The sequence below is a fragment of the Misgurnus anguillicaudatus genome, unplaced genomic scaffold (assembly GCF_027580225.2).
Source record: "Misgurnus anguillicaudatus unplaced genomic scaffold, ASM2758022v2 HiC_scaffold_34, whole genome shotgun sequence".
In the NCBI taxonomy this organism is placed as follows: Eukaryota; Metazoa; Chordata; class Actinopteri; order Cypriniformes; family Cobitidae; genus Misgurnus; species Misgurnus anguillicaudatus.
This window is the reverse complement of record NW_027395284.1, coordinates 2,047,954-2,072,481: the sequence shown is the minus strand read 5'-3', so window position 1 is coordinate 2,072,481 and position 24,528 is coordinate 2,047,954. Positions and strand designations below refer to the sequence as shown.

General features: G+C 35.9%; 2 protein-coding genes across 2 annotated transcripts; one reads left to right on the top strand and one right to left on the bottom strand.

The window, feature by feature from the left end:
* On the top strand, positions 1-1,179 carry LOC141363362 (fibroblast growth factor-binding protein 1-like). The gene is made up of 2 exons (XM_073866022.1): positions 1-79; positions 387-1,179. Exon 2 carries the CDS (start codon positions 410-412, stop codon positions 1,037-1,039), a length of 630 nt encoding a protein of 209 aa, XP_073722123.1. The 5' UTR covers positions 1-79; positions 387-409; the 3' UTR covers positions 1,040-1,179.
* A 7,434-nt stretch (positions 1,180-8,613) lies between these two features.
* On the bottom strand, positions 8,614-21,160 carry LOC129444676 (annexin A5). The gene is made up of 13 exons (XM_055205476.2): positions 21,003-21,160; positions 20,735-20,772; positions 15,493-15,577; positions 15,088-15,182; positions 14,851-14,964; positions 14,680-14,770; positions 14,493-14,572; positions 13,393-13,443; positions 11,428-11,521; positions 11,225-11,320; positions 10,639-10,697; positions 9,447-9,569; positions 8,614-9,358 (listed from the first exon to the last, which is right to left on the bottom strand). Exons 2-13 carry the CDS (start codon positions 20,735-20,737, stop codon positions 9,296-9,298), a joined length of 954 nt encoding a protein of 317 aa, XP_055061451.2. The 5' UTR covers positions 20,738-20,772; positions 21,003-21,160; the 3' UTR covers positions 8,614-9,295.
* Positions 21,161-24,528: the final 3,368 nt, after the last annotated feature.

Sequence of the window (24,528 nt, the reverse complement as noted above, 5' to 3'; positions counted from 1 at the left end):
AATACATCACGCGTGGGTTCATTCTGACGTAAAACACTCGGGAAACCCATAAGCACCCTTGTCCTCATAACTGCTATTGGTAAGTACAATAATTGCACTTTTTGCTAAAAAATATTTTGTGTAATTTAAGATTTAGAACAATTTCCAACACAAATATTAAGCATTATTAAAACAAGATATGCACTTGTGCAAAATCTAACAGAATTTGGTTTAGTTCATGGCTAAAGATGTTTACCCTTTTAAATTAGATTAGGCTCCTTTCTTACACCATTGGAGCGCTTTCCTATTTTAAGTAAAAATTTCTTTAAAAAGGGGAGGGGGTAGAATATTGTATTGGAAAACAGTTTTTAACTAACCGCATAATAAATATTGCTTCTTTTTTTTAGTATTTCTTAGGTTGTTCCGTGAAATGTCCTTCCTTAAAAATCTCGCGCTCCTGCTGTTCCTCACTTTTCTCTCGCAGCTGATCTTCACTGCTGAGAGCGTGAAGGGTCCTGAAAGAAAAGGGAAGAGGCAAGAGAGACGAGGTGATGGCGGCCTTCCCCTCTTCAAAGGAAAGTTTAAAACCAGTGACAAGGTGCAATGCTCGTGGGTGGCGCGCGGGGAGGACACGTACTACTACACCTTGACCGTTACGTGCAAGCCTGGAAAACGGGACGGTTTGACTTGTAATTACACTGGCAAACCATCTTCGTGTCCTGAATTTGCGTCGAACACCGAGAACTATTGGAAACAGATAAGCAGGTCGCTTAAGAAACAGAAGAAACTTTGCGTCGATCCACGCTCGATGCTGAGAGCTGGCATGTGTAAAAGCGCGCCACTTGAAGCGCATTTCAGACTATCCGAAACGGAACACGCAAAGTCACCCAAGAAACCGATCAAGAATAAAGAGGTTAAAACAAATGCAACGATGCCGGACAGCACGCGCAAGTGCACGCCGCAGATTGATCACAGCAAGACCGCCAAAGAGAAGTGCGGAGATTCCTGGGCGAGTCTATGCACGTTCGTTTTTACTTTAATCCAGAACGGAGACTGTTAAGTGTTTATTGACTGTGTGTAACGTGAGATACAGTATTTTACAGTATTTTTCGTCGTTTGCTTACGACGTATCAAGTTTGTTCTTTTGTTTTTGTGCGATTTTTTTATTAAATGGATGTTTAAATAAAAAACATATTTTCAAATGTTTTATTTGTATTGTGTATATTTACATTCTATTTGAAGTTTTGGCTTGTGAAAAGTTGACATAACTTGTAAAATCAAGTTGAAATTGTTTAACTTAAAGTAACATAAAAATGAATGTTGATTTGACAAAAATGCTGCATATTATTTTACAGTGTACTGAGAATTTGCTGTTAACCAACGTTTTTCCTCTCCTATCATAGAAAAGTGCACTGTAATAATTATTTTAATTTATAATAATAATTTACTCATTCCTGTAGGATTGATATATTTATGATTTATTTATCTGTTGATTGTATTTCTCTTATGACAGAAAGTGTCATTCAGAACGAGTCAGTATTTTGTCAAAGATTTAGCAAATAAAGATAAATAAAAGAAAATATTTTATCAAGGAAAATGCCTTAGGGGTTAACATACCAAACTGGACCTAAACATTTTTTAAAATGTACAAAACATTTTTTTAGTCTTTAAGATATGATTGAATCAACATTCAAAAATTGTCAGATAGGCTCTATAAAGTTTTCCAAGCATGTTATGGGCAACGTTTAAAACATTTTAAAGGTGCTCTTACAGGGCAATTTCATTTTCTCATTTATTTTATTCTAAGCAAACATCATTTTCATGGATACAATTTTATACTTTAAAAATAAATGAAATCAGTAAAAAAATTTGAGTTCTGTTGACCCATATATGTACATTGGGCGTGGCAACTAATTATGAAGTCATCAATTCTCTCCTGATCAAAATAATAGTTAAAAACCCTAAAAAAAAAATAAAAAAAAAATAGTTAAAAAACCTGACCACTGGGTGGCAGACACCAGCAGATTATATGAAGGCCTATAACCTAACCATAACCCTAAATTCCTGTAGTTGTATGTTGTAAAGGATATCATTACATGTTATCATTGTCTTTGATCTCTTATCTCTCATTTGAAAATCCATTTAACAAACTTTAATATAAAACAGTGTAGGCTGTGTAAAAATATAACCATCTGATTTGCCTCACATATTTGTGTGTGTGCTGTTCCCTTCACGTCCAGATTGCCGATCTTTCTTAAACACAGTCTTTTTTCAACATACATACATTTATTTAAAGACATGCTCTCCTTATCAAGTCTTTGAAAATGTGATATGTGTTTAAAGGGATTGGCTATTGATTTGGGTGGACAGAATTCCTAAAGGTTTTTCCTAATGTTACCAAATGTTTTAAACTAAAACCATCTTTCTAGTATTATCCTATTTGAAGTACAAATTATAAACATTTGTGCGATCATTTTCAAGTACAAACACAAATACTGTACATTGCATTATCCAACAATTCATACAGAATGCAGCCAAGGTGGCTTAGATAGGTCTGACTGGATGACAATATGTTTTTAGATGAATACCGGTATTCATAAATCGAAGATTATGAAGTATATGTGTGTAAATATTTGTCTCTTGAAAGCACTTTTCAAAAAGAACTACAGTAAAACTGGTATCTTAAACTTTTTAAGAAACAATACAAATAAATCATTGACCATATAAGGAAGCTAAAAAATATATTTCTATGTATATATTGTATATATTATAATTTATTATAAATAATAAAATAGTTGTCTTAAAGGTGCAGTGTGTAAATTTTAGCGGCCTCTAGTGGTGAGGTTGAACCAGAAAGATGTCATCGTCGGAGACAACTTAGTAAAAAAGTTTGTCTGTTAAGGGCTTCTGTAGAACATGGCGGCACAAAATGGCGACTTCCACATAAGGGGACCCTCTCCGTATGTAGATAAAACGTCTCATTCTAAGGTAATAAAAACATAACGGTTCATTATAAAAAGGTCTTTATACACCCCTGATAATATAGTTTTGTGTATTATTTTGCATTCCTGTCAATAGATCCGTTTAAAAATTACACACCGCACCTTTAAAAATCCAGAAGATGCTTAACTCTCTACACCCAAAAAAGGTGACAATTGTAAAAAATTCTAAAACACTAATACATAGAGACTTAGGTTTTTATGTTTTAATAAATAGTTGAAAAAGTTTCACACAATGAAAATAATTTTACTATATCTTATCTGTTTATAGAATTGTTTATTGAAAAACATTGTGAATTGTGAGCATTTCAAATAGAGGCAACCATCTGTGAAGATGTTTTCAGCAAATTTATTTGTAAGGGCATTTTTTAAAATGTTGTCCTCACAAGTAAAGCCAAACTAGTCCTCAGAGACACATTTTACTGCCAAGAATGCTGTTGTAAAGGTGAAGTATCACAGTTTCCGGCTTATATTACACACACACACACGCACGCACACACACATGCACGTACACACACCTGTCCTTTACTACAAAAGACCAAATGTTCCACTCCTCCTGAAGTAGGATACTCTTCCCATTATTCCGGTAAACCTACAATGAAACTCACTCTCCCCAGTCACATGACTGTCCATGACATTTCCAGAACAAAACATCTTCTTTCATATTAGTTTCCCATGGGCACTCACTCAACTGGTGTTATGCCAAGACAAGTTAGATACACAGATACGCACAAAAACTGACGTTGATTAACATGCATGGCCTTTCTGTGATAAATCCTCAAATATGGGTGGTCTGCCCTTTACGTGTATAGGCAAAGGGTGTGTAAAATGTCACAGTGATGACAGTGCAGGTGTATACTGTAGTATCTTCTGTAATACTGTAGTACTAACTGAAGTACTGTTTTGGATTTGCAAGACAACTATTTTATTATTTATAATAAGTTATAATATTCAAATCTAACATGCCTACATGGTCCTGGATGGTATAAAGGCAAGAATTAAGTATACACTTTTAGTAAAAGCCTATATGATTTATTTTCCTACAGAAGAGAACTGAAAGAGTGTCGGTGGATGACACGCAAACCTACACAATCTTATACATGTAGGCCTATGTACAGTATACTCTGCAAAAAATTCTTACTTTCTTAGTCTTGTTTTCAGTGGAAATATCTAAAAATTCTTAAATTAAGATGCTTTTTCTTGATAAACAAAATGACCTAAGAAAATAAGCTTAGTTTCTAGACAAAAAATATATAATTTAAGTGAATTTGTGCTTAAAACAAGCAAAAATATCTGCCAATATCTGGGGTGAGAAAAAAATCTTTAAATAAGTTTTCTTTTTTCTTAAACACTTAATTCAAGCTAAATTTTCTCACCCCATTGGCAGATATTTTTGTAGTTCATTTGCTCATCAAGAAAATACATATTGATTAAAGAATTTTTAGATATTTCTACTGAAAACAAGACAAAAATATTAAGGGGGCGTGCACACCAAACCTTTTATGCCCGTGGCCAGTGCATGTTTTCAATTGTTTCCAATGGAAGCTCTGCGTTTTTCAAATAAGCCAGTAGCTAGCGTTTTGTTTCCGTGGTGAAAACCGGTGCTCACCGTTTTTTCCTGAGCACTGAGCGCCAAGAGTTGAAGAATATTAAACTTTGGATGAAAAGCTTCGCTCGACAATGTCAGTTCTCACACGGCCTTCCAATCACAGTGGAGGAGGGGCGGGACATTACCACAGCAACCAACCGGCTCACAGCTGAAATATCAGAGCTACCAAAACGCTCAGCTGAAGAAAGCTGGCACTCAGGCATTTTAAGCCGCGTTTAAAAGTTTTGGTGTGCACAACCCCTAAGGGGGCGTGCACATCAAAGCTGTTATGTCTGCGGCTGGCGCATGTTTTCAATTGTTTCCAATGGAAGCTCTGCGTTTTTCAAATAAGCTAGCAGCGTTTTTTTCCGTGCTGAAAACCGACGCTCGGCGGTTTTTCCGCGCTCAGCTCTAAGCGCCGAGAGTTGAAAAATATTCAACTTTGGGTGAAAAGCTCAGCTCGTCAATGTCACAAAATGAGTAGCTCTGATTGGATCTCTTCTCCATTCAACCCTCCCTAACATTTTCGTCTTATTTTTATTCGTTGACTAAAGTGTCAGTTATATTTCGTTACAGTCTTCGTCATCATATCTGACTTTTATTTAGTTTTTATTTAGTTTTTGTCTGTGAAAAAAGGTTCGTTGACGAATATTTTTCGTCATCGTCTTCGTCAACGAAATTAACACTGATGTGCACAACCCCTAAATTCATTTTTTGATAGAGTGGTATGGATTAAATTACATCAAACACGAGTAACCGAAGAATTTATCAACATTTACTAACTTCCAAAAGAATATTTAGCACATTTTTACAATAAACAGACTTATGCAAGGTTGTGGTTTAAAAATTCATTAAACACTTAAAGCAACACTATGTAGTTTCCATGTAAAAATGACTTACAGCTCCCCCATGTGGTTGAAAAGCGCAACAGTGCCTGGTATCAGACACTCTTCTGCAGGCAGGGGGAGGGGCGGGGCTGTGTTTCCTACCCTCCACCGCCACTTTCAGAGTGTGCTTGTAGCAGCTAGGAGGCTGCTCAGGTTGCAGCAACACTACAATTTGTCCAGTTAAAAGTTGTTCTATCACTGAAATAATTTTAGAGACATTATTTAAACGTAAAAAAACTACATAGTGTTGCTTTAAGATTACATATATACAAATATTTGTGAAAAAAAACAAGCATTGAATTCATATCCTGTGTAATATGACTCATTTCTGGCTCAGTTTGTGAAAACAATCACGTTTTGTGATATACTATTTTATAAAATCATTCTACATAATGCAAAGAACATTCTGTGAATATAACCTTGATATCTTAAATATTGACTAAGGTCATGGCAAAGATTGAAATTAAAATGAAATCAAACTTTGATGCTTATAATCTCATAATTGGATAATGACACATAAACCTGGATTTCAAGGTTAGGCTCACATAAAGCTAATTAATGTGATAAAAATAACTGGTTGCATAGTTTTGTATTTTGACAAATGTTGAATGAATAAATATAAATTTGAACATTAAAAATTACAGCTGTCCTGTAGGCCTACCCCAAGTTTGCATTATGCTTGCAACAGTGTCTGTTCAAATCCAAATCAATACATACATATTTTAAAAAATTATTTGTGAATGCTCTCTATTCTGCTTTGGAAGTTTGGAAGTATAGCAGAAAAACTTTGGATATACTTTATCTTTAATTTTATAACAAAGACGACAAAGTCAAACTTTAAGTTTTCTTTTCTTCACAAGAAAAAGGTTTTGATATTTGATATTGAGTTGGTTCAATATTCCTCATAAAAATGTTACATATACAGCATGCAAACACTTGGGTTGAAATCAAATTAACAGATGTAAATCTGAAATCTGAATTTTGTCTGTGCATGTACCTCTTTAACAATAAATATACCATTTCAAACCAAAAGACAGATACTGTTGGGAACAGTGCACCACCCATATCAAATAAATTCATCAGTGTGTGGGTGGGAGTTTCAAGTCTTTTCAAGTTGAAGCTTAAATGGACCTGAACATCTAGTGTTAAAGACAGGGATTTCACACTCTGCACACGTATGTTTTGCGGATATGTTCACCTGTAGATTTTTCATTGAAAAATCATGTTCATACATGAATGTTAAGCACCTGGGCGGCTGGGCCGCAGGAAGGGCAAGAAGATCAAAGTCGCACAATTCCCGCAAAAGGGAGGGGGTTTGCTTTACACATACATGAAGGAATGGAAAAATATCAAAATCATTATGCCACAAACCCTTATAGTCACACACAACTGTCGTCACACATCTTTTAAAGCAAAAAAATGAACTTTTTCTCTTGCCCTCTCATTCATTCACTCACTCATTCACACACATGTATAAAGTTGATAGATGTGTATTGTTTCGTGGGTTTCGAGTTTAACATTCATTGTTCCTTTGTGTGGTTCGAGGTGGCCTGACAGTTACACCCCTAAATCCAGGCCGTCCTATTGGCCGACTTCCTGCATCATAGTCTCACATACTGGTAACCAACATTTGCCCTTTTGACTTAGGGAGTTTAATAAAAACTTACAGTACTATCACAGTCATACAGAAGTACATATTTACATATATACTGCACACTCCTGATAATATACAACCTGTATGAAACTGTTAGCCTAACTTACAGTATGTTTTCACACACTACTTAAACCTAAACCTCACATAAACCCTGAGGTGTTTTACTTTTTATGTTTATTAAGTGGTTTGAATGGCATATCCAGTTGGCTTTGCCGCAATTTGCATATGTAAGACTTTCTTACTGTACATTGTATGGGCATGTTCGTTTCTGTATGAACTGGAAACACATGAGTTTATCACGTCTGTTTTCAAGCTATGTTAATGATTTTTTCTATCACCTCACTCTGGCAACCTTTTGACAGATTAATTCATGTTCACTTCAAATATTAAGAAATGTCTTCATATGTCAGTTTAATTTATTTGCATGTCTATACTTGAAGGAAGTCCTTCATATTTATTTTAGAAAATTTAAAATTACAAGCCAAATATCCACTGAATAGTTCAGTGACAATGTGTCTTTGCTTGCCTGAGGGGAAATACATAACATTTGTCTGCTTCCATTAGCCTACCAGCATGAACATGCAGCATTTTATTCCCTTATCATAATTAATGTCTTCTTTTCATTTGTTAATTACAATCATTTGTATAATGAATAACAATATTTTGAAGATTATTATTAATGCAGAATGACAGTCTGGAATTCTGGAAGTATGTTGGCCTTTTCATTGACTATAGCGCCTCAATGTGGACATATCATGTATAATACATTTTACTGTGCTGCAGATTACATTTACATTCTAGTTTAAAAGGCACTTTATGTCGTCAAAACAACACATTCATATTGTGCAGCTTTTAAAGGGTACATTTTACATGACTTTTTAAAAATAAACCTTCAACAAATAAATCTTTGGTGTGCTTAAAGCATGTATGTGAAGTTCTAGCTCAAAACCTTACATAGATCATTTATTAAAGCATGTTAAAATTGCCACTTTGTATGTGTGAGCAAAAATGTGCTGTTTTTGGGTGTGTCCTTTAACATGCAAATGAGCTGATCTCTGCACTAAATGGCAGTGCTGTGGTTGGATAGTGCAGATTAAGGGGCGGTATTACCCCCTTCTGACATCACAAGGGGAGCCAAATTTCAATAATCTATTTTTTCACATGCTTGCAGAGAATGCTTTACCAAAACTAAGTTACTGTGTTGATCTTTTTCACATTTTCTAGGTTGATAGAAGCACTGAGGACCCAATTATAGCACTTAAACATGGAAAGTGTCAGATTTCCGTGATATGTCCCCTTTAACAAAACTCTGTAAGTGTTAATACATGCACACATGATGAACACAAAGTAAGTACTGATGGCTTTTTTCGTTTTTTTACTTCATTAAGCGTTTATTGTGAACATTGAGGCAATGGAATGTGAAACATTTTAGTAGCACCCGTTTTAGCTTTTACTGATATTAGTAAACCTTAAACTCAAAATCAACTTAAAAGAGAGGTTGACAGATTAATTTTATTTCTCTTTATTTATAGTTAGTGGAACTGTTATGAAAATTTTATTACAAGGCTTCAATTACATCCAAAACCCTTTTGCCCCAACTATTGAACAATTAAAGCAAACCTCTCATTTAAGTGCCACAAATTTAGATACATACACAGATACAAAAAGCTTACATGGTAATATATAGACACAGACTTACTAATAATTCCAATTATGAGTGGTTATAACAATAGACTGAAATGTCATGGTGTTTAGTGAGCGTACAAACAATAAATAAGTGAAAAATTGCAGAATATAAGCTATATAAAATATTGCTTCACAGAGTAAAAAATTTGGCCTTCTTTGTAGATTACATTAACAAGTATTTAATAAGAAATTGTATGAGATTTGTATTTTGATCTATATAGGATTTTTTTCTGTGGCTTTAAGGCCTTACAACAGAGATCAGATTTTTTCTACCACAATAACTTTGGTCATACAAGTCTACTACACATCTCATAAAACTGGAATGACAAAATTCACTTATTTCTTCTTGAGACAATGCTATGCACTGCACATCCACAGATAAACATGAAATCCTTCAACTGATTTAAAAAGTACAGGTTGTTTTGGGTTTTGGTTTCAAAAGCCACCGGCTTCTGACCACGCATGAGTCATGGGATCATGACCCAAGCATAAATCGTGGGGCTTATGCATCATCACCACCACACAGCAGAAGCAGGGTTTTACGGTAGTCACCCGAGGTGTCGCCCTGCAGAAGGATAAGAGGATAAGAGATAATTTTGCTACATTTTAAAATTAATCAAATTAATTGTTAAAAGTTGTATGGACAAGCATACCTGAATCATTTTATGCAGAGAAGTTGCAAACATCCTGCGGAAATCGGCACGTACATCAAGCATGTCTACTTCACTGCGAGTAACCATGACCCTGATAAGGGTTTGGTCATCGGTACCTGCCCCCTAATGGACAAAACAAGAATTACACCTCTATTTACAAACGTCTGGTTGTTTTACATTGATACATCATTTAGGACCAATTATAAAACAGTAATCTGTGAAGATGTTGCCAAATCTAGTTAGATTAAGATATTAATTGTCTAGTGTGGTTTGTGTTCACAACAGTGGCGGCTCGTGACTGCACTTCCGAGGATGCGCTAATTCATAATAAGTGTTCGGATTGTCACGTGTGTGGTTCCCTTTTCCAAAATATGTGTCATGCAGGTGGAGAGATCCTGTGTGCATCACGTGTTTTGTCAAAATAAGTGCCTGCAAGAGACGCGTCAAAACCGTTTATGATAAAAGAGACGCTCACGTTCCCTAAATACACGCGACACACTCCCTTAACAGTAAACTCTGATTACGCATGAGATTGTGCGAGTATCTGGCACACGCGAGCATCTCCTTTCAAGTTCAAGGCAGCAGGCACTTATTTTGGCATGACACGTGATGCACACACGATCTCTCAAAGTGCAGAACACATATTTTGAAATGACGAACCACGCACATAACAAGCTACATACATGTTGTGACGAACTTCGCATCGTGCGCTTCAAAAAAAGACCACCAGCCGCCACTGGTTCACAAGTAGTAACACAGATGGCGCTAATGAACAGCACTACTGATATCTAATGAAACGCAGAAATCCTGTACCGTCTGTAAAATGATACCCAAAACTTTAGGGTCATAATATCCCCTCCTGATATTACAGAGTCCAAAAAGACACTAAACAGTATGTGAGGTATAAAAAAACGAATCTAATCTAAAAAATAAAAATGAATTAAAAATCCCCCTGCTTCATCACAAGAAACTCTACTTTACAAAACTGGATTGATCGAATTAATTTTTTTCTCAAATATTTATAAGTAAAAGTGAAATAAGTGTACAATTCCAAAATCTGAGTAGGGCTCAGGTGCAGGACGATAAAAACAAAAAAGTTTCTGTGAAATTAAATGTAAAATTAAACACACTTTTTATTACAAACCAACAACATTTTAAACAATCAGGTTTTTAATCAAGCATCAACTCTCACCTTCAAGGCATTGTGAAGACACTCAGCAAAATAAGCTGAAACACTGCGGGCACACTTCACTGAAAAATAGAAAGTATGTATTATATTCAATTCATTTTTTATAAATATTTTATTTTATTGTTATTTTAACTTTATGTATCTTTAGCTTTTGTTGTGATTTTAAGGAAGTCCTAGATCTTTGAATTTGACTTATTTTTATCCAGTACATATCCAACCTCGCCACGTTTGTGGATGAAAAGCGGTATAAAAAAGTCTCACTTAGTAATGCCTACTTAAAGCTATAAAAATAAAAGGGCTGTAACGCATAAATATAACCACATTTTTAAATAGTAGAGATATAAATTGAACTACATTTGGTTTAATGGTATTGTCTGAGAAACATGTCTGAGTCATTGACCCACAGTGTGACTCATGCGTGGTCAAGAGCTACTACCCTTGGAAACCCCAATCAATGAAATGACTCATGCATTTCCATAGCTAACAGAGTCTGTAAACTTCTATTTAACACATTTAAAATATACCGAAAATTTAAGAAATGTGTTGCATTTGCTAATTGCAATATTAAACACTAAACAAGATATCTTACCTACAGCCAGCAGGATTTCTTGGAGGCTTCCAGAAGTCTCTCTCTGGATGCTCTCCTCGATCTCAAACCCTGACAGCTTTCTATACTCATCAAACACTGTAGACATAAAGGAGAAGCCATTAATAGAATCAGCATGAATGAAAATGTAAAGTAGACGGTAAAAGTGTTTTTAATGATACATCTGTATGTGTGTTCAAGCTAACCTCTCTTAAGGTGCGCAGCACTTCGGTTTCCCAGTATAGTGATGAACTGGCTCTCATCAGTGCCATACTTCTTTTCTCCAGCCGCAAACAGTGCCTACACACCACACGGGAATATTATTTGAGTCATATGTACATTTTCTTCATAGATACATTTATATTTTCTGTGGTCCACTTATGATTTCGGTTATGTTTTTGGTTTTGCAGTATATGACTAGTTTACATTCCATTATAATATTAAAAAAGCATGTTTTATTCATTTGTAAATGCCCTCTTTGCGTTTGTAAATAACAGCGTGTTGTTTAACCCTCATAAGACCCTATTTTCCTGTATACGTAATAGTACCTTGGGGGTAAAAATGACCCCAGAGATTAAAAGAGTGATTACAAAAAAATATATGAATTTTGAATGATACAAATAGTATATAATTTTTTTCATTTACTTCCCATCTATACATTAATGCTGTGTTTTGGGAGATATGAAGTACTTTTATACCCGTTTACCACTCAATTCCTCAACTACACCATTAGCTTGCCTGAAAAATATCAAATTTTTTATGAAAAATACACATAAATTATGATCTAAATTTGATTTAAATTGTTTTTAGATATTGATCTGGATGTTGTGTGTTGAATTCAGCCAAAACTGTTTTATGGTTACAGTTTAGGAAATAAATCACTTTGACCAGCAGAGGCCCATAGAGACCCATTCATTTTACTGTATGTGGTCAACTGCTAAACATCAGTACTTTATTTATACATTTTGTGAATTTATGTTTATATAAACATTAGAAAGGACATTAAAAATAAATATTATTTCAAGTAGTAGAATTTTTTGAAGTTTTTGATGCATTTTGAAATGTCTGTTTTTAGAAAATGCCACAAAAAAATTGTATTGAATGTAAGTGTGTGTGTGTGTGTGTGTGTGTGTGTGTGTGTGTGTGTGTTCGTGTCTTTCTGTGTGTCTGTGTGTGTGTGTGTGTCTGTGTGTGTGTAAGTTTTACTGTCTTTGTGTGTGAGTCTGTGTTTGTGCATGTGTGTGTATGTGCGCACATGTGTGTGTGTGTGTGTGTGTGTGTGTGTGTGTGTGTGTGTGCGCACACCTGTGTGAGTATTTTACATCTTTGTTTTGCATCTTTGTTTTTTTTGCCAAATTCTCTAAGAAATGCTCTCTGTGGCAGTCATACCTTTGTGTGTTTGTGTTTGTCTGTGTGTGTGTGTGTGTGTGTGTGTGTGTGTGTGTGTGTGTGATTGAGCATGTATTTTCTATGCAACATTTGTGCTCTAGTACCAGCCCTACCTATCTGTGTTTAAATTTTCAGATTTATTCTGGATGCATTGATTTTTTTTGACAAATAAAAAGAAAAAAATTATTTTTTTGCATTTCCCATTCAAAGGGACTAATTAAGTGGATTTTTTACGCCTCTTTAGAACGACCGAATCAAGCCCAGTTTTTTATATGAATCTTGACAGATAATCTGGAAAAGTCACAAAATCTTATTCCACTGAGATAAAGGGAACCATGTTTTTACACCAAAGAAAAGTGGCTTGGGGTAGAATTGACCCCAAGGGTCTTATTAGGGTTAATGAGCCGTGAGTTTGCTGTTGTCTTCATAAACATCTAAGCTGCTTCATCCTTTAATAACCAACTTTTCTAAAAGCTAAAATGTCACGGGTTCATGAAGCAATCCACTCTGAAATTTGTAACAACCTTTATAAAATCAGAGTGTATTAATAAACTTCAGCCCCATGTTTAAATTATTTGATGTTTAGCAGTATGTTTTCTACTTTATCCGTACTACTTCACCACAACCACATTTGTTTTTGCATCTGTTGACATGTAAATGTGGGCTGTCATTTGTTTATGTTGCTTCTGGCATAAGAAATGCCATAATTTTAGGATTAGCAGTACAGAATTAGTAGAGGCAGCGTACTTAATGTAAAGTAACCTCACAAAACACACACTTACCTGTGCATCACTTTGAATCAGGTTCTCTTGTATACCTTGCTGTCTGCTAGCCTATGGATAAATAATACAATTCTAAATAATATAATTCTATAAAATGAATAATAATAATAATATCAAACATTTTGAAACATTTCTCAATCCTACGCCTCAATGGCTTTATATTTTTGCCTGTCCGTTGTGGTTTTGCACAAAATGGAAATTTTAGTAACCACAGTCAAATTGTGTGTGTGTGAGAGTTCAAGACTGAGGGATGGTTTCCTGGACAGGAATTATCTTAAACCAGAACTAGGTCGCAGTTTAATTAGGAAATATAACTAGTTTTAACAGATATGCCTTACTAAAAACATTACTTGTGTGCATTTTGAAGCAAAACAAATGGCACTGATGTATTTTAACATACAGTGAGGAAAATAAGTATTTGAACACCCTGCTATTTTGCAAGTTCTCCCACTTAGAAATACTTATATGCAGCTGTATCATACAAATAAATAGTTAAAAAATCATACATTGTGATTTCTGGATTTTTTTTAGATTATGTCTCTCACAGTGGACATGCACATACGATGACAATTTCAGACCCTTCCATGATTTCTAAGTGGGAGAACTTGCAAAATAGCAGGGTGTTCAAATACTTATTTTCCTCATTGTATGTCAGTGCAAGTTGTTTTCGGTTTGGACAGCTTTTATATTTATTGTCTAATCCTTGTCCAGGAAAACGCCCCTCTATGTAAGTTTGCTTAGTGGCATGTGATTTTGTCACACCTGTCACATGCTAAGAGTGCAAGTCACAGGTCTGCCCACATGCCTGCTGGGACTCCATTCATCCAATATACAGTATATGACTTTCTTTGTAACAAACTGAGGAACAAGATTATGTAGTATTCTCTAATAACCTCTAACATGATCTGTTGAAGTTTATTATTTAACCTGAACTATTCATTTACATCAAGTAAACATGAAGGTGTGAAACATGTTGAACTTGTAAAACCTCGATTTGTTTGAATTCTTATACAGTTTATTATTCATCTGTTTAAATGTATATTTGTAACACTTAAATAAACTCATATTAGTTATTTATAGACTGCTATTAGATTGCATACTTGCAGCAAAATGACCAGCATCCTCTGGAAGTGACCTCCAGTATCACCAGTCACAGCTTCCTCCAGATCTTTTTTATGCTCTGCACACACACACACACAAACATATATAATCATTATTATTTCAACACTACAGATGCATCACAAAAAAGAAGCATGTAAACATTTAATCACATACATGCACAGTTACCTTGCTTGTATAAACTTTTGATTTCATTGACCTCATTAGCTGATCTAGATGCCAGAATCTCAATCAACACTTTCTCGTCTGTGCCTGCCCCCTAAGACAATACATGCAAAGTTACAGACTTCCTACAATATTGATATAAATAGGACAGAGAGAGAAATATACACGGTTTACCTTAATGGCATCTCGCAGGCATATGACATCATACAAGATGGGAGGAGTCATCAGAGCTACAATCAGAGTCTCAAACTTCCCACCCAACTCTGATTTCAAATCATCCACCAAATCCTATACAGAGATTATTAAAAAAAGAAGATACAAAAAGGCAAACTCAAGAAAAACAACCAGAAAAAGAACACAATACATATGTGAGCTTTTGGTATATAATATATTGAATGCAAATTATGTCACCTTTCCATGCAGGGTTTTATATGCAGCTTTGATCTGTTGCCGCTGTGCATTGCTACGTGCTGTCAACAGCTGCAAAATAGCAGCCTCATCAGTGCCTGTGTAAAAAACAATTATTTTAAATGAAACATTTCTAGAATACGGACATTTCTTTGACGCAATAACCTGGTAATACATTAGTATACATCATTCTAAATTGTAATGTAGAAAGTATTGTGGAAAGCATTATACAAATACATATGAAAATATATATGTATTTTTTTTTATATGACTTTGCACTTTGTAAATAAAATGAAACATTGTCGTTGTCCATGAGGTGTTATAATTTGGTGGTATATCAATTAGCAAACTAAACTTATTTTATTTTCTAGATATGTTGATATTTGCAATGCGTCAAGTCAAACTCACCAAGTCCTTTCATGGCCTTGTAAAGGACCTCAGCATCATTATTAGCATTGAATCCAGCGTGTGGCTTCACTGTTCCTCTGCCAGCCTAAATAAAGTAACAAAATTGCATAATGTAGTTCCTGTTTTGTGTTCAATTTGTAGCATTTATATTACAGAACACTTGAGTACACCCATATTCCTTCCCCTTAGAAAAATGATACATTTCGTAATTGAAAATCAATTTACGGAACCTTAACATTGGTTTTGCTCTCAATGCGGTCTCTTTAAGAAACGTGTCTCTATCCAGTAGTTTTCCACATGGAAACTTTGAATAAGTAATGTGTGTATGTCTGTGTGTGTGGGAGGGAGGGAGTGAGGCTGGCTGGGGAATGATACCACAGTCCCAGATGTGGACGTGTGTTATTCATACAATACACAAAAATCAAATTTATTATTTAATTTCGTAACGCATTTGTTACAGAAACCACAAAATTATTTCAGCTTTTTTCATATTTCATTGAAGCAGATCACACTTCTGACCTAAAACTGACACTATTGTCCACTCAAAATCATGAAGTTATGCCCAGAAAGACCATGCTGATTCATAAGGGTGTGATCTTACTTTTAAAGGAAATCTAATTTAAAAAACTTTCACATCACAAAATAAACTTGAAATGCAGAAAATACTACATCAAATATCTGTGTTGACATATTGGGGTTTGTTGGCAGATCCAAGAAGTCACAGGAGAGATAAAATCACAAGGATGCTCGCTTTAGACCCTTGGGTGACAATAGCTACTGCAATAATGACTCATGTACTGATACACAAATACATGGTAAGGTAAATTTTTATTTGTTACTTGTTTATTTGTATTTGCATTTTGCTCAAAAGTATTTATAAATGGTTTTTGATGATTGTTTACTGTAAGAGAGGCTTTGACATTGTTCAGTCTAGCATAGATCCTGTTCTTGCAAAACAGCAAGTGCATACCTCAGCAAAGGTACAAGAAAGCATTACAATGTCCATGGTTATCTTTAGAAATGCATGGCTTTAAAAAAGCGGAAGTACGACATTTCCTCCATAAAGAGTTGAGCTCTGCCTATAAATACTGAGACCACCTAAAATGTTGTCATTCAGATTTTTTTCCACAACAACATCAAAGCCTCTCTCTTAAGTGTTTTTTACAGAAACAGACTAAAAAGTTATAATGGCAAAAATTTTATTTAACCAATGTTACAATACTGTTATTTTAAAAGTCAGAAATGGTCCCCAGATAACCTTCAAAGAGAAAGGTGAACAAAGCTGCATCCAAATATCACCACACTTGTGGTTTTTGCACTTGACTGTTGTTCACATGACGTATTTCCTGTATTTGGCCCAAGTGTTGTAGCGGGTGTGAAGATCCTTTTTTCTCATCGTTTTTTTCTATTTTTAAATCATTGTCGCTTGGAGTTAGGGTTAGATTCAGGGTTTGCGTTAGGTTGTAATTTTATGCATTTGTTTCTACATGTTTTTCGCCCGCTATTAAAACTATTCTCGCCTGGAGTTGGGGTTAGAGTTGGGGTTTGGGTTAGGAAGTCACAGAAAGTGATTCTAACCCAAACCCCAAGCAACGATGGTAAAAAAATAGGAAAAACCAATAAGAAAACAAAATATAAAATGACACGATAAAGAAAGTCGTGGCACAGACACGAAAACCCATTTATAGAAATTCGTGCTAGGTGGCACGAAAAAGACATTCGTGCTCCAGAGGCACGAAAAACAGCAAAAAAACCTTTAATACAATTTTTTGTGACTATAACACATACACATTTCCGTGAGATTGGGTTGAAAGGTCCTATATATGCATGTAGAATTATTTACCCGATGGGACACACTTAGCAAGTGTTCAAATTTCAATCCAGATTGTAAAAGCAATTTGCACGAAAACATTCTTTTTTTAGTTAGGCTGCTTAAAATAAATATTTTTACATGTTTTTTCTAAATAAAATAAAATAAACACTCTGAAATGAACATTTGCTGAACTTAAAGATTATTATCTACACATTATTATTTGAAACTTTGCACCTGTGAAATCTCTTCATTTTGTGAATGCAGCTTTAATAAAGTTTATTTTTTATTCAGTAGTCCCTGAATAAACAACACAATTAATGCCGTTTCTAATTGTAATAAAACCAGTTGCAGATGTTTTACAAAATACATAACGTTTGCACAAATGAAATGTGCAACACTTAAAGGAACACGCCCACATTTTGGGAATTTAGCTTATTCACCGTATCCCCCAGAGTTAGATAAGTCCATACATACCTCTCTCATCTCCGTGCGTGCTGTAACTCTGTCTGACGCAGCCCCCGCTAGCTTAGCTTAGCACAAAGACTGGAAATGCATGGCTCCAGCTAGTATACTGCTCCCAATAAGTGACAAAATAACGCGATCATTTTCCTATTTATGTGTTGTGATTTGTATAGTCAAACCGTGTACAAATAACAAGGTGATATGAGACACAGCGATCTTTTAACAGTATACATACTGAGAACTATATTCTCTGAAGACGAAGCACTGCCGCATGGGCGGAGTGATTTGCACAACTCTGACCGAACTCTTTGCTCCTCACCAGGGGCTTCTCGTGTGCTGCGAGCAGATCACTCCGCCCATGCGGCAGTGCTTCGTCTTCAGAGAATATAGTTCTCAGTATGTATACTGTTAAAAGATCGCTGTGTCTCATATCACCTTGTTATTTGTACACGGTTTGACTATACAAATCACAACACATAAATAGGAAAATGATCGCGTTATTTTGTCACTTATTGGGAGCAGTATACTAGCTGGAGCCATGCATTTCCAGTCTTTGTGCTAAGCTAAGCTAGCGGGGGCTGCGTCAGACAGAGTTACAGCACGCACGGAGATGAGAGAGGTATGTATGGACTTATGTAACTCTGGGGGATACGGTGAATAAGCTAAATTCCCAAAATGTGGGCGTGTTCCTTTAACGTTTTACTACCAAAATTTTAATATTTATTAACTAACAATTAATAGTTTCTGCGACATCTCGCAAAAGTCTCACGATTTACATCTCGAAAATGATGCAAGGTGGGATACGCTTAGCCTTGAATACCGGTCCGAAGCGGTATTCGAGATGGTGTGGGTTAGGGGCACTGCACTTTGCCAGTTTTAAGACACTGGACAGTCACTGCGCACTTACTTCCTGCGCATACATACTCTTTCGAGTGGCCAAGACCACAAGTGTGGGTAGCCCAAATCTTTTAGGTAGTCTAGTGTGTGGCATCTACAAATCACTCTAATTGGCATCACTAAATTAACTCTTTCCCCGCCATTGACGAGATATCTCGTCAATCAAGAGAAAACGCTTCCCCGCCAATGACGAGTATTTCCGTCTTTCCGCAATACCGCTATTATTCCCCAAACTTTTTAAACCCGGAAGTATTGCCCTATGGCAAGCTGCTGCATGTCCGTGTCTGTTTTAAAGATCGCTCTGAATGGTATCTCTATGAAAAGTCCGTCACAAAAATGGAATTATCTCAGCTTTTTGCTCAAAATGTGGTGTTTTTGCAGAAACCTACCCATATTCAAAAGCTGATTACAAAAGAACTACTGGTAGGATAAAACGTTTTTTTTTGTTTGAAAGCAGAGGGTCTGTTCTTTCATTTGGTATATTGTATGTTTATATATTTGAAGAAGAACATTTTCTGGAAGGCATTAAACTTTTGTGAAAATCATGAAAAACGCTGGCGCTGGCTGGCAACTTTTTTAAAAAACGCTGGCGGTGAAAGAGTTAAGAGTGTAAGCACGCTTGCACACTGTGGTTCTTTGTGGGTTTCCAATTACTATTCACACATTTTTTATTATTTAAATGAATGACATTTTTGTTGTTTTGCAAAGGGGAACAATACATTGCCTCCAGTCTAAAACAATGTCTCAGACACAGGAATGTGTTCAGCAAACTCTGGCCTAAAAGCTTTCTGTGCTAATAATCTGATGTCAGCCATTCAGAATTTACTCCATACAACAGATTATATTTGGCTCATGTGTAACATCATGCGCTCTAGATTTGATCTGTCCAAAACAGGTGATGATTTAAAAAAGACTGAAAGAGCTGAGAGCACAAACACAGTCATACTATGCAAACAATAGTAGTCAGTTTGTATAAGTGGAGTCAGGTTACTCAGTCTGCCTGTACAATAGAGTAAACATACATATCCAAATAGATGGAAATTAAAGGTATGGTCTATCCTAAAATGGCAAGCACTCGCCTATTTGGATTAAACAGCTCAAAAATAACTTTTATGCATGGATGAAGAAAAACTTATTATTATTTCACATCACAAGTGGCATGATTGCAATTTAATTTTTTATCGACTCTGATGGGCTAGCTATCTTCTTTTATAATTGAATGTGCATAAAAGTCATTTATATTGAAAGTCATTTATATTATTTTCACAATTTTTGCCCATGAAATTATGAAAGATGATACATTTATAATGCAACAACTTCAGAACCAAAAACAAACCAACTCTTGGCTACATTTCTGTTGACAGTAAACTTCCAAAATATGACATGTGAAGTCAGAAAAAACAGCTACATTATAGGCTATAATTTTATTTGCAATTTATAAAACATTAACATTCTGTGTCACGTTAGCGGAAACAATGCATCAGTTTACTTGAAATAAAGGCATAAACAAGCTGTGTTCGACTTTACGCGTCGCTGCGCATACCGGTCGGTTTATGACATCAACATACCGCGAGAGCGATCCAAAAGCACAGCTTTCGAATCGCTCTCGCGGTACTTCAATGTCAAACGGTCTGCTCAGCGGTGCATGAAGTCGAACGCTCTTAATGACAGAAGAGGGGAGCACAGGCAGAAACGCCCTCAGCCCACACCAATGACTCATCCACTCATCTACACTAGTGTGTTACTATAACTTTCTTTCTAAACTGTGTGAAGTTCATCTTTAACTTCTAAAACAGTTTACGATCAGTAAATATGCAGTACAGCAATAAAAGCACTGCTAATACAATGACGAGTAAACGGCCGATTTACTAAAAGAAGATTATATCCTCTTTATTCACGGATTATTTGATCAGCTGTGAAAGCAAGGGCGTCGACTACACAAACTTTAGGATAGCATTATTCCCCGTAAATTACACATCGACATATCTATCTGTGAATAACCGCTTGTATAAAGGTATTAAAAGTGATTGTAGACTAACAGTGAATGACCTGCCAAAAAAGATAACTTACCATCTTTGACTTGATTTAGTGCTTCAAAGAAGTAGATGCTGAAAATAAACGTAAACACATGTACAGTTAACAAAGTACAGATGTTAATATATAAATTATGTGGTTGTGGTTTTAAACAAAGTTGTTTTTATGTAGTTTAGGAAACGTGTATAATAGGAAAAATACAAAATTTATGCACAAAAACTTTGTACAGGTAACTAATACCTGTGTACAATAGAATATACGGCAGGAACGTGTTAAAAAAAAGAGGACTTATTATTGCACTCACCGAAAGAAGTGTATTTGTGTAAGCGCAGATGACTGCAGTAGAGACCAAAGCAGCAGCAGGAATGAGGAAAGAAGTACGCCAGTAGGAGGAATAAACTGCGATCAGAGTGCTGAACATGTTTTACTGGTTGAACCACACCCTGGCAGCGACCCACAACGCTATGAATTATGGGAAATGTCGTTTTTAATTTCTTTTACATTTAATGCAAATAGGAACATGACACAGATGAATCACATTTCTAAAGCATACGAGTGAAGTACACAAAGCAAAGCACAAAATCTCAGCACTTCACAAATAAGCTTGCAAACAATAAAACTTTGCCATTTAAAAGTTCAAGACTGTGAAATTTGATGCAGTCCCCCACCCTCTTGGTCAACACAATAGCTATTATCGTTGTCTATATAAGACAAACACATTTTTTTGCCAGGCAACACATTACTACTAATAAAAAAATACAGGGTTGGGTATCACATAACATTTTACTGTGATAGTAGGCTAATCCGTCCCGCATGGATGCTTGTAAAATGCTGATTATGTCAAATTTCCATTCTTTGAAGCTTTACAGAAGGCACAATGTGAAAAGAACATCAAAGAACAAGACAGTAGCTCTTAAGCAGTTTGTTAAGACTACAATAACAGCCAAAACTATTGACCTCTTTACAATCACACATGTATGCCTCTATTGGTGTTCAGATCTATGGGACCAGTTTTTTAATGTTTACTAAAAGAAATAGCAAGTAATTGTTTTCTTAACCTCAGACATTTACCTTGGCTCATTTTCTATAAGAACATATAAATACTGTGCCCCCCCTTCTCATATTTATATGTGGTGTTTGGGTCCAATGGATAAGACTGCAGAAATTGTACATGTTATGTAACTTTACTTTTTTTTATACCTAGGACCTCTGAGTGTGTTTGTATTTGTATAATGCGTGCATGTCAGAGTTTTGTCCTGTTCTTGCAGTTACCATGCAAGGATCCATCCAACGTATTATATATCAAGCATGGACACCTGTCTGCACTCACTGTCCCAATCACTTTACCTTCTGTCGTTTGGAAACTATTCTACATTTCCCATTATCTCCCTTCCAAAAAATAAAAATGGCTTTATAATAGTAACAGCGAAGTAATCGTGGTATTTGGTGTATTGATTACTATTTGTAAAACAATGGTTTTACCACAAAAACTATGAAACTATGGTTACTGCAGCATAGTCACCAACCCTGTTCCTGGAGATCTACCCCGCTTCCTACTTTAGATCCAACCTTGCATCTAATTTTTGGTAGCTAAGCTTGATTAGCAGGTTCAGGTGTGTTTGATTAGGGGTTGAGGTGAACTCTGCAGAAAAGTAGATTTCCAAGAATAGGGTTGGTGATCACTGCTGTAGCACAACTATGTTTGTGTTAGCTGTGATTAAGCTTAAGTGAAGATGTTTATTTTTGGTTTTATTTGCTGTCATTTTAATAACGGTTACCAAACCCTGCTGAAAAAAACAGCATCAAACCAGCATGGAACAGCATGGGAATTATGCTGGTCTATGCTGGTTTAGCTGGTGGTCACAGCATACCAGCACCAAAACACAACATATGCTGATATGACCAGCATGGGATGCTGGTGCTAAAGCTGGTTTGGTGCTGGTAGCTGGTGTTAATGCTGGTGCTGGTTTGATGCTGGTTTAGCTGGTGTTCACTAGCAAACCATCACCAAAACACAACATATGCTGGTCTTGCTGGTATGCTGTTTTTTTCAGCAGGGAAGCTACAACTTAGGTTCGACTCGCCGGGAGGGGACAACACGTATGCAGCTGTGTCTGAAAAAAGTAGCTCTGTCTGTGTGGCTCATCATCACAATCAAGATGATAGGATTCTTAACTCGGAAGGCCTTGAAAATGTCAGACTCTTCACTTTTACTGTGTGTGCGTGTGCGTGCGTGTGTGCGCGTGTGGTCTACTAGACATTGTCTCTTAAACATTGTCTGAGTAACAAAAACATGAACCCACCACACAAGAGGTGTTGTTTCATAAACACAGGTAAAATGTAGCAAAATAATTGTAGCAAAAAGAAAGCACATTTGAAATTTACACACAACCTCAATAGTTTCATAAACACTCTTAAATACAAACCGGGTACACACCACAAGATAATCGGGCCGATTTCCCCCCTTACAACAATACTCCCGATCTTCTTCTTGGTTGAACCGATTATCTTGTGGTGCACGGTGTGTTAAGAGCATCTAAATTTGCTCAAAAAATCAAACATATTGAACATTTGAATATTTAAGATCAGAAATCTTGTTGTGTGGGGGAACACAAAACATTTCCCACTACAACAAATAACATTTAAAACAATAGATATGTTCAGTGTCGTGTTTACCCACCACGCAAACTACGCAATTGCATGGGGCAATTGCATGGGGCCTCGTGGGCTTGGGGGATACTTGGGGGATACTTCATATCCTACATACTTCCTACATACTTCCTACATACATATAGGATACTTCAGGAGCGAAACTCTACGGGAAAGCACACCTCTGCTCAGCGCGCACAAATGCAGCCACACAAGTGCTGGAATGAGCGCTCGCTCGACTCTCTCTGTGCTCTCGTAACTGCACAACATTCACTCGATGGTCAAGTTTACTTTAAAGACTTTGGGCTTCACACCTGTGATTGGTGGTTTGGTTTGATGACACGCATTTTTTGTTCCACACTCGTACAGGTACAGTATAAACATGATAAAGACACCACGCAGGGTTAAATCACATCGAAAATGGACAAATCATATTCTGTATCTCATCATTGTCATTAAAATATCATCTTTAGTTTATTTCTAGACTATATGCTTGTTGTATCTCACAGTAAGTTTGTTTTTGCAATATGAACATGAGAGTTATGTGATTCCCATCCATAAATTCAAGCAATAACCAACTTACAATGTTGTTTGCTGGTGTTTGTTAGTTCAGTTTGTTAAAACAGTATGAATCTTAATCTAATGCTTCCTCTTTTTCCTCATTTAGTTTTTCTGACACTGAAGTTGCAGTATTAATTACATTGTTTTAAATACATCCTATAATACATTTGCAAGCAAAAGATATATCTGAGAGGGCGTGAAACATTTTTTTCAATCAAGAATTTTTGTCATGCCAAACTAACAATTTAGTGTTATTTTAAGCAGTGTAAAACAAAATAAACCAGGTTTATATATATCTCACTTAATTCTATATACTGAATATTATTGTTGTGCAATTCAAATGAAAAACCTTGGTCAATGCTGGGGCATGGGGGCCCCCGGTTATTGGACTTTGCTAAGGGCCACCAAAATGGTAAACACACCACTGACTGGATATGTTCTGGGGACATTAAATTAAGTTTATTTAACTAAGGGTGTTTTCAAGTTCGTTTTGAAAGAAACAAACCCAGTTCACTTAAAGCAGTGGTTCTCAGGGTTATTCCTGGAGGCCCACTGCTCTGCACATTCTGTATGTCTCCCTTATTTAACACACCTGATTCTTCTTCGTTTATTTCTTTACG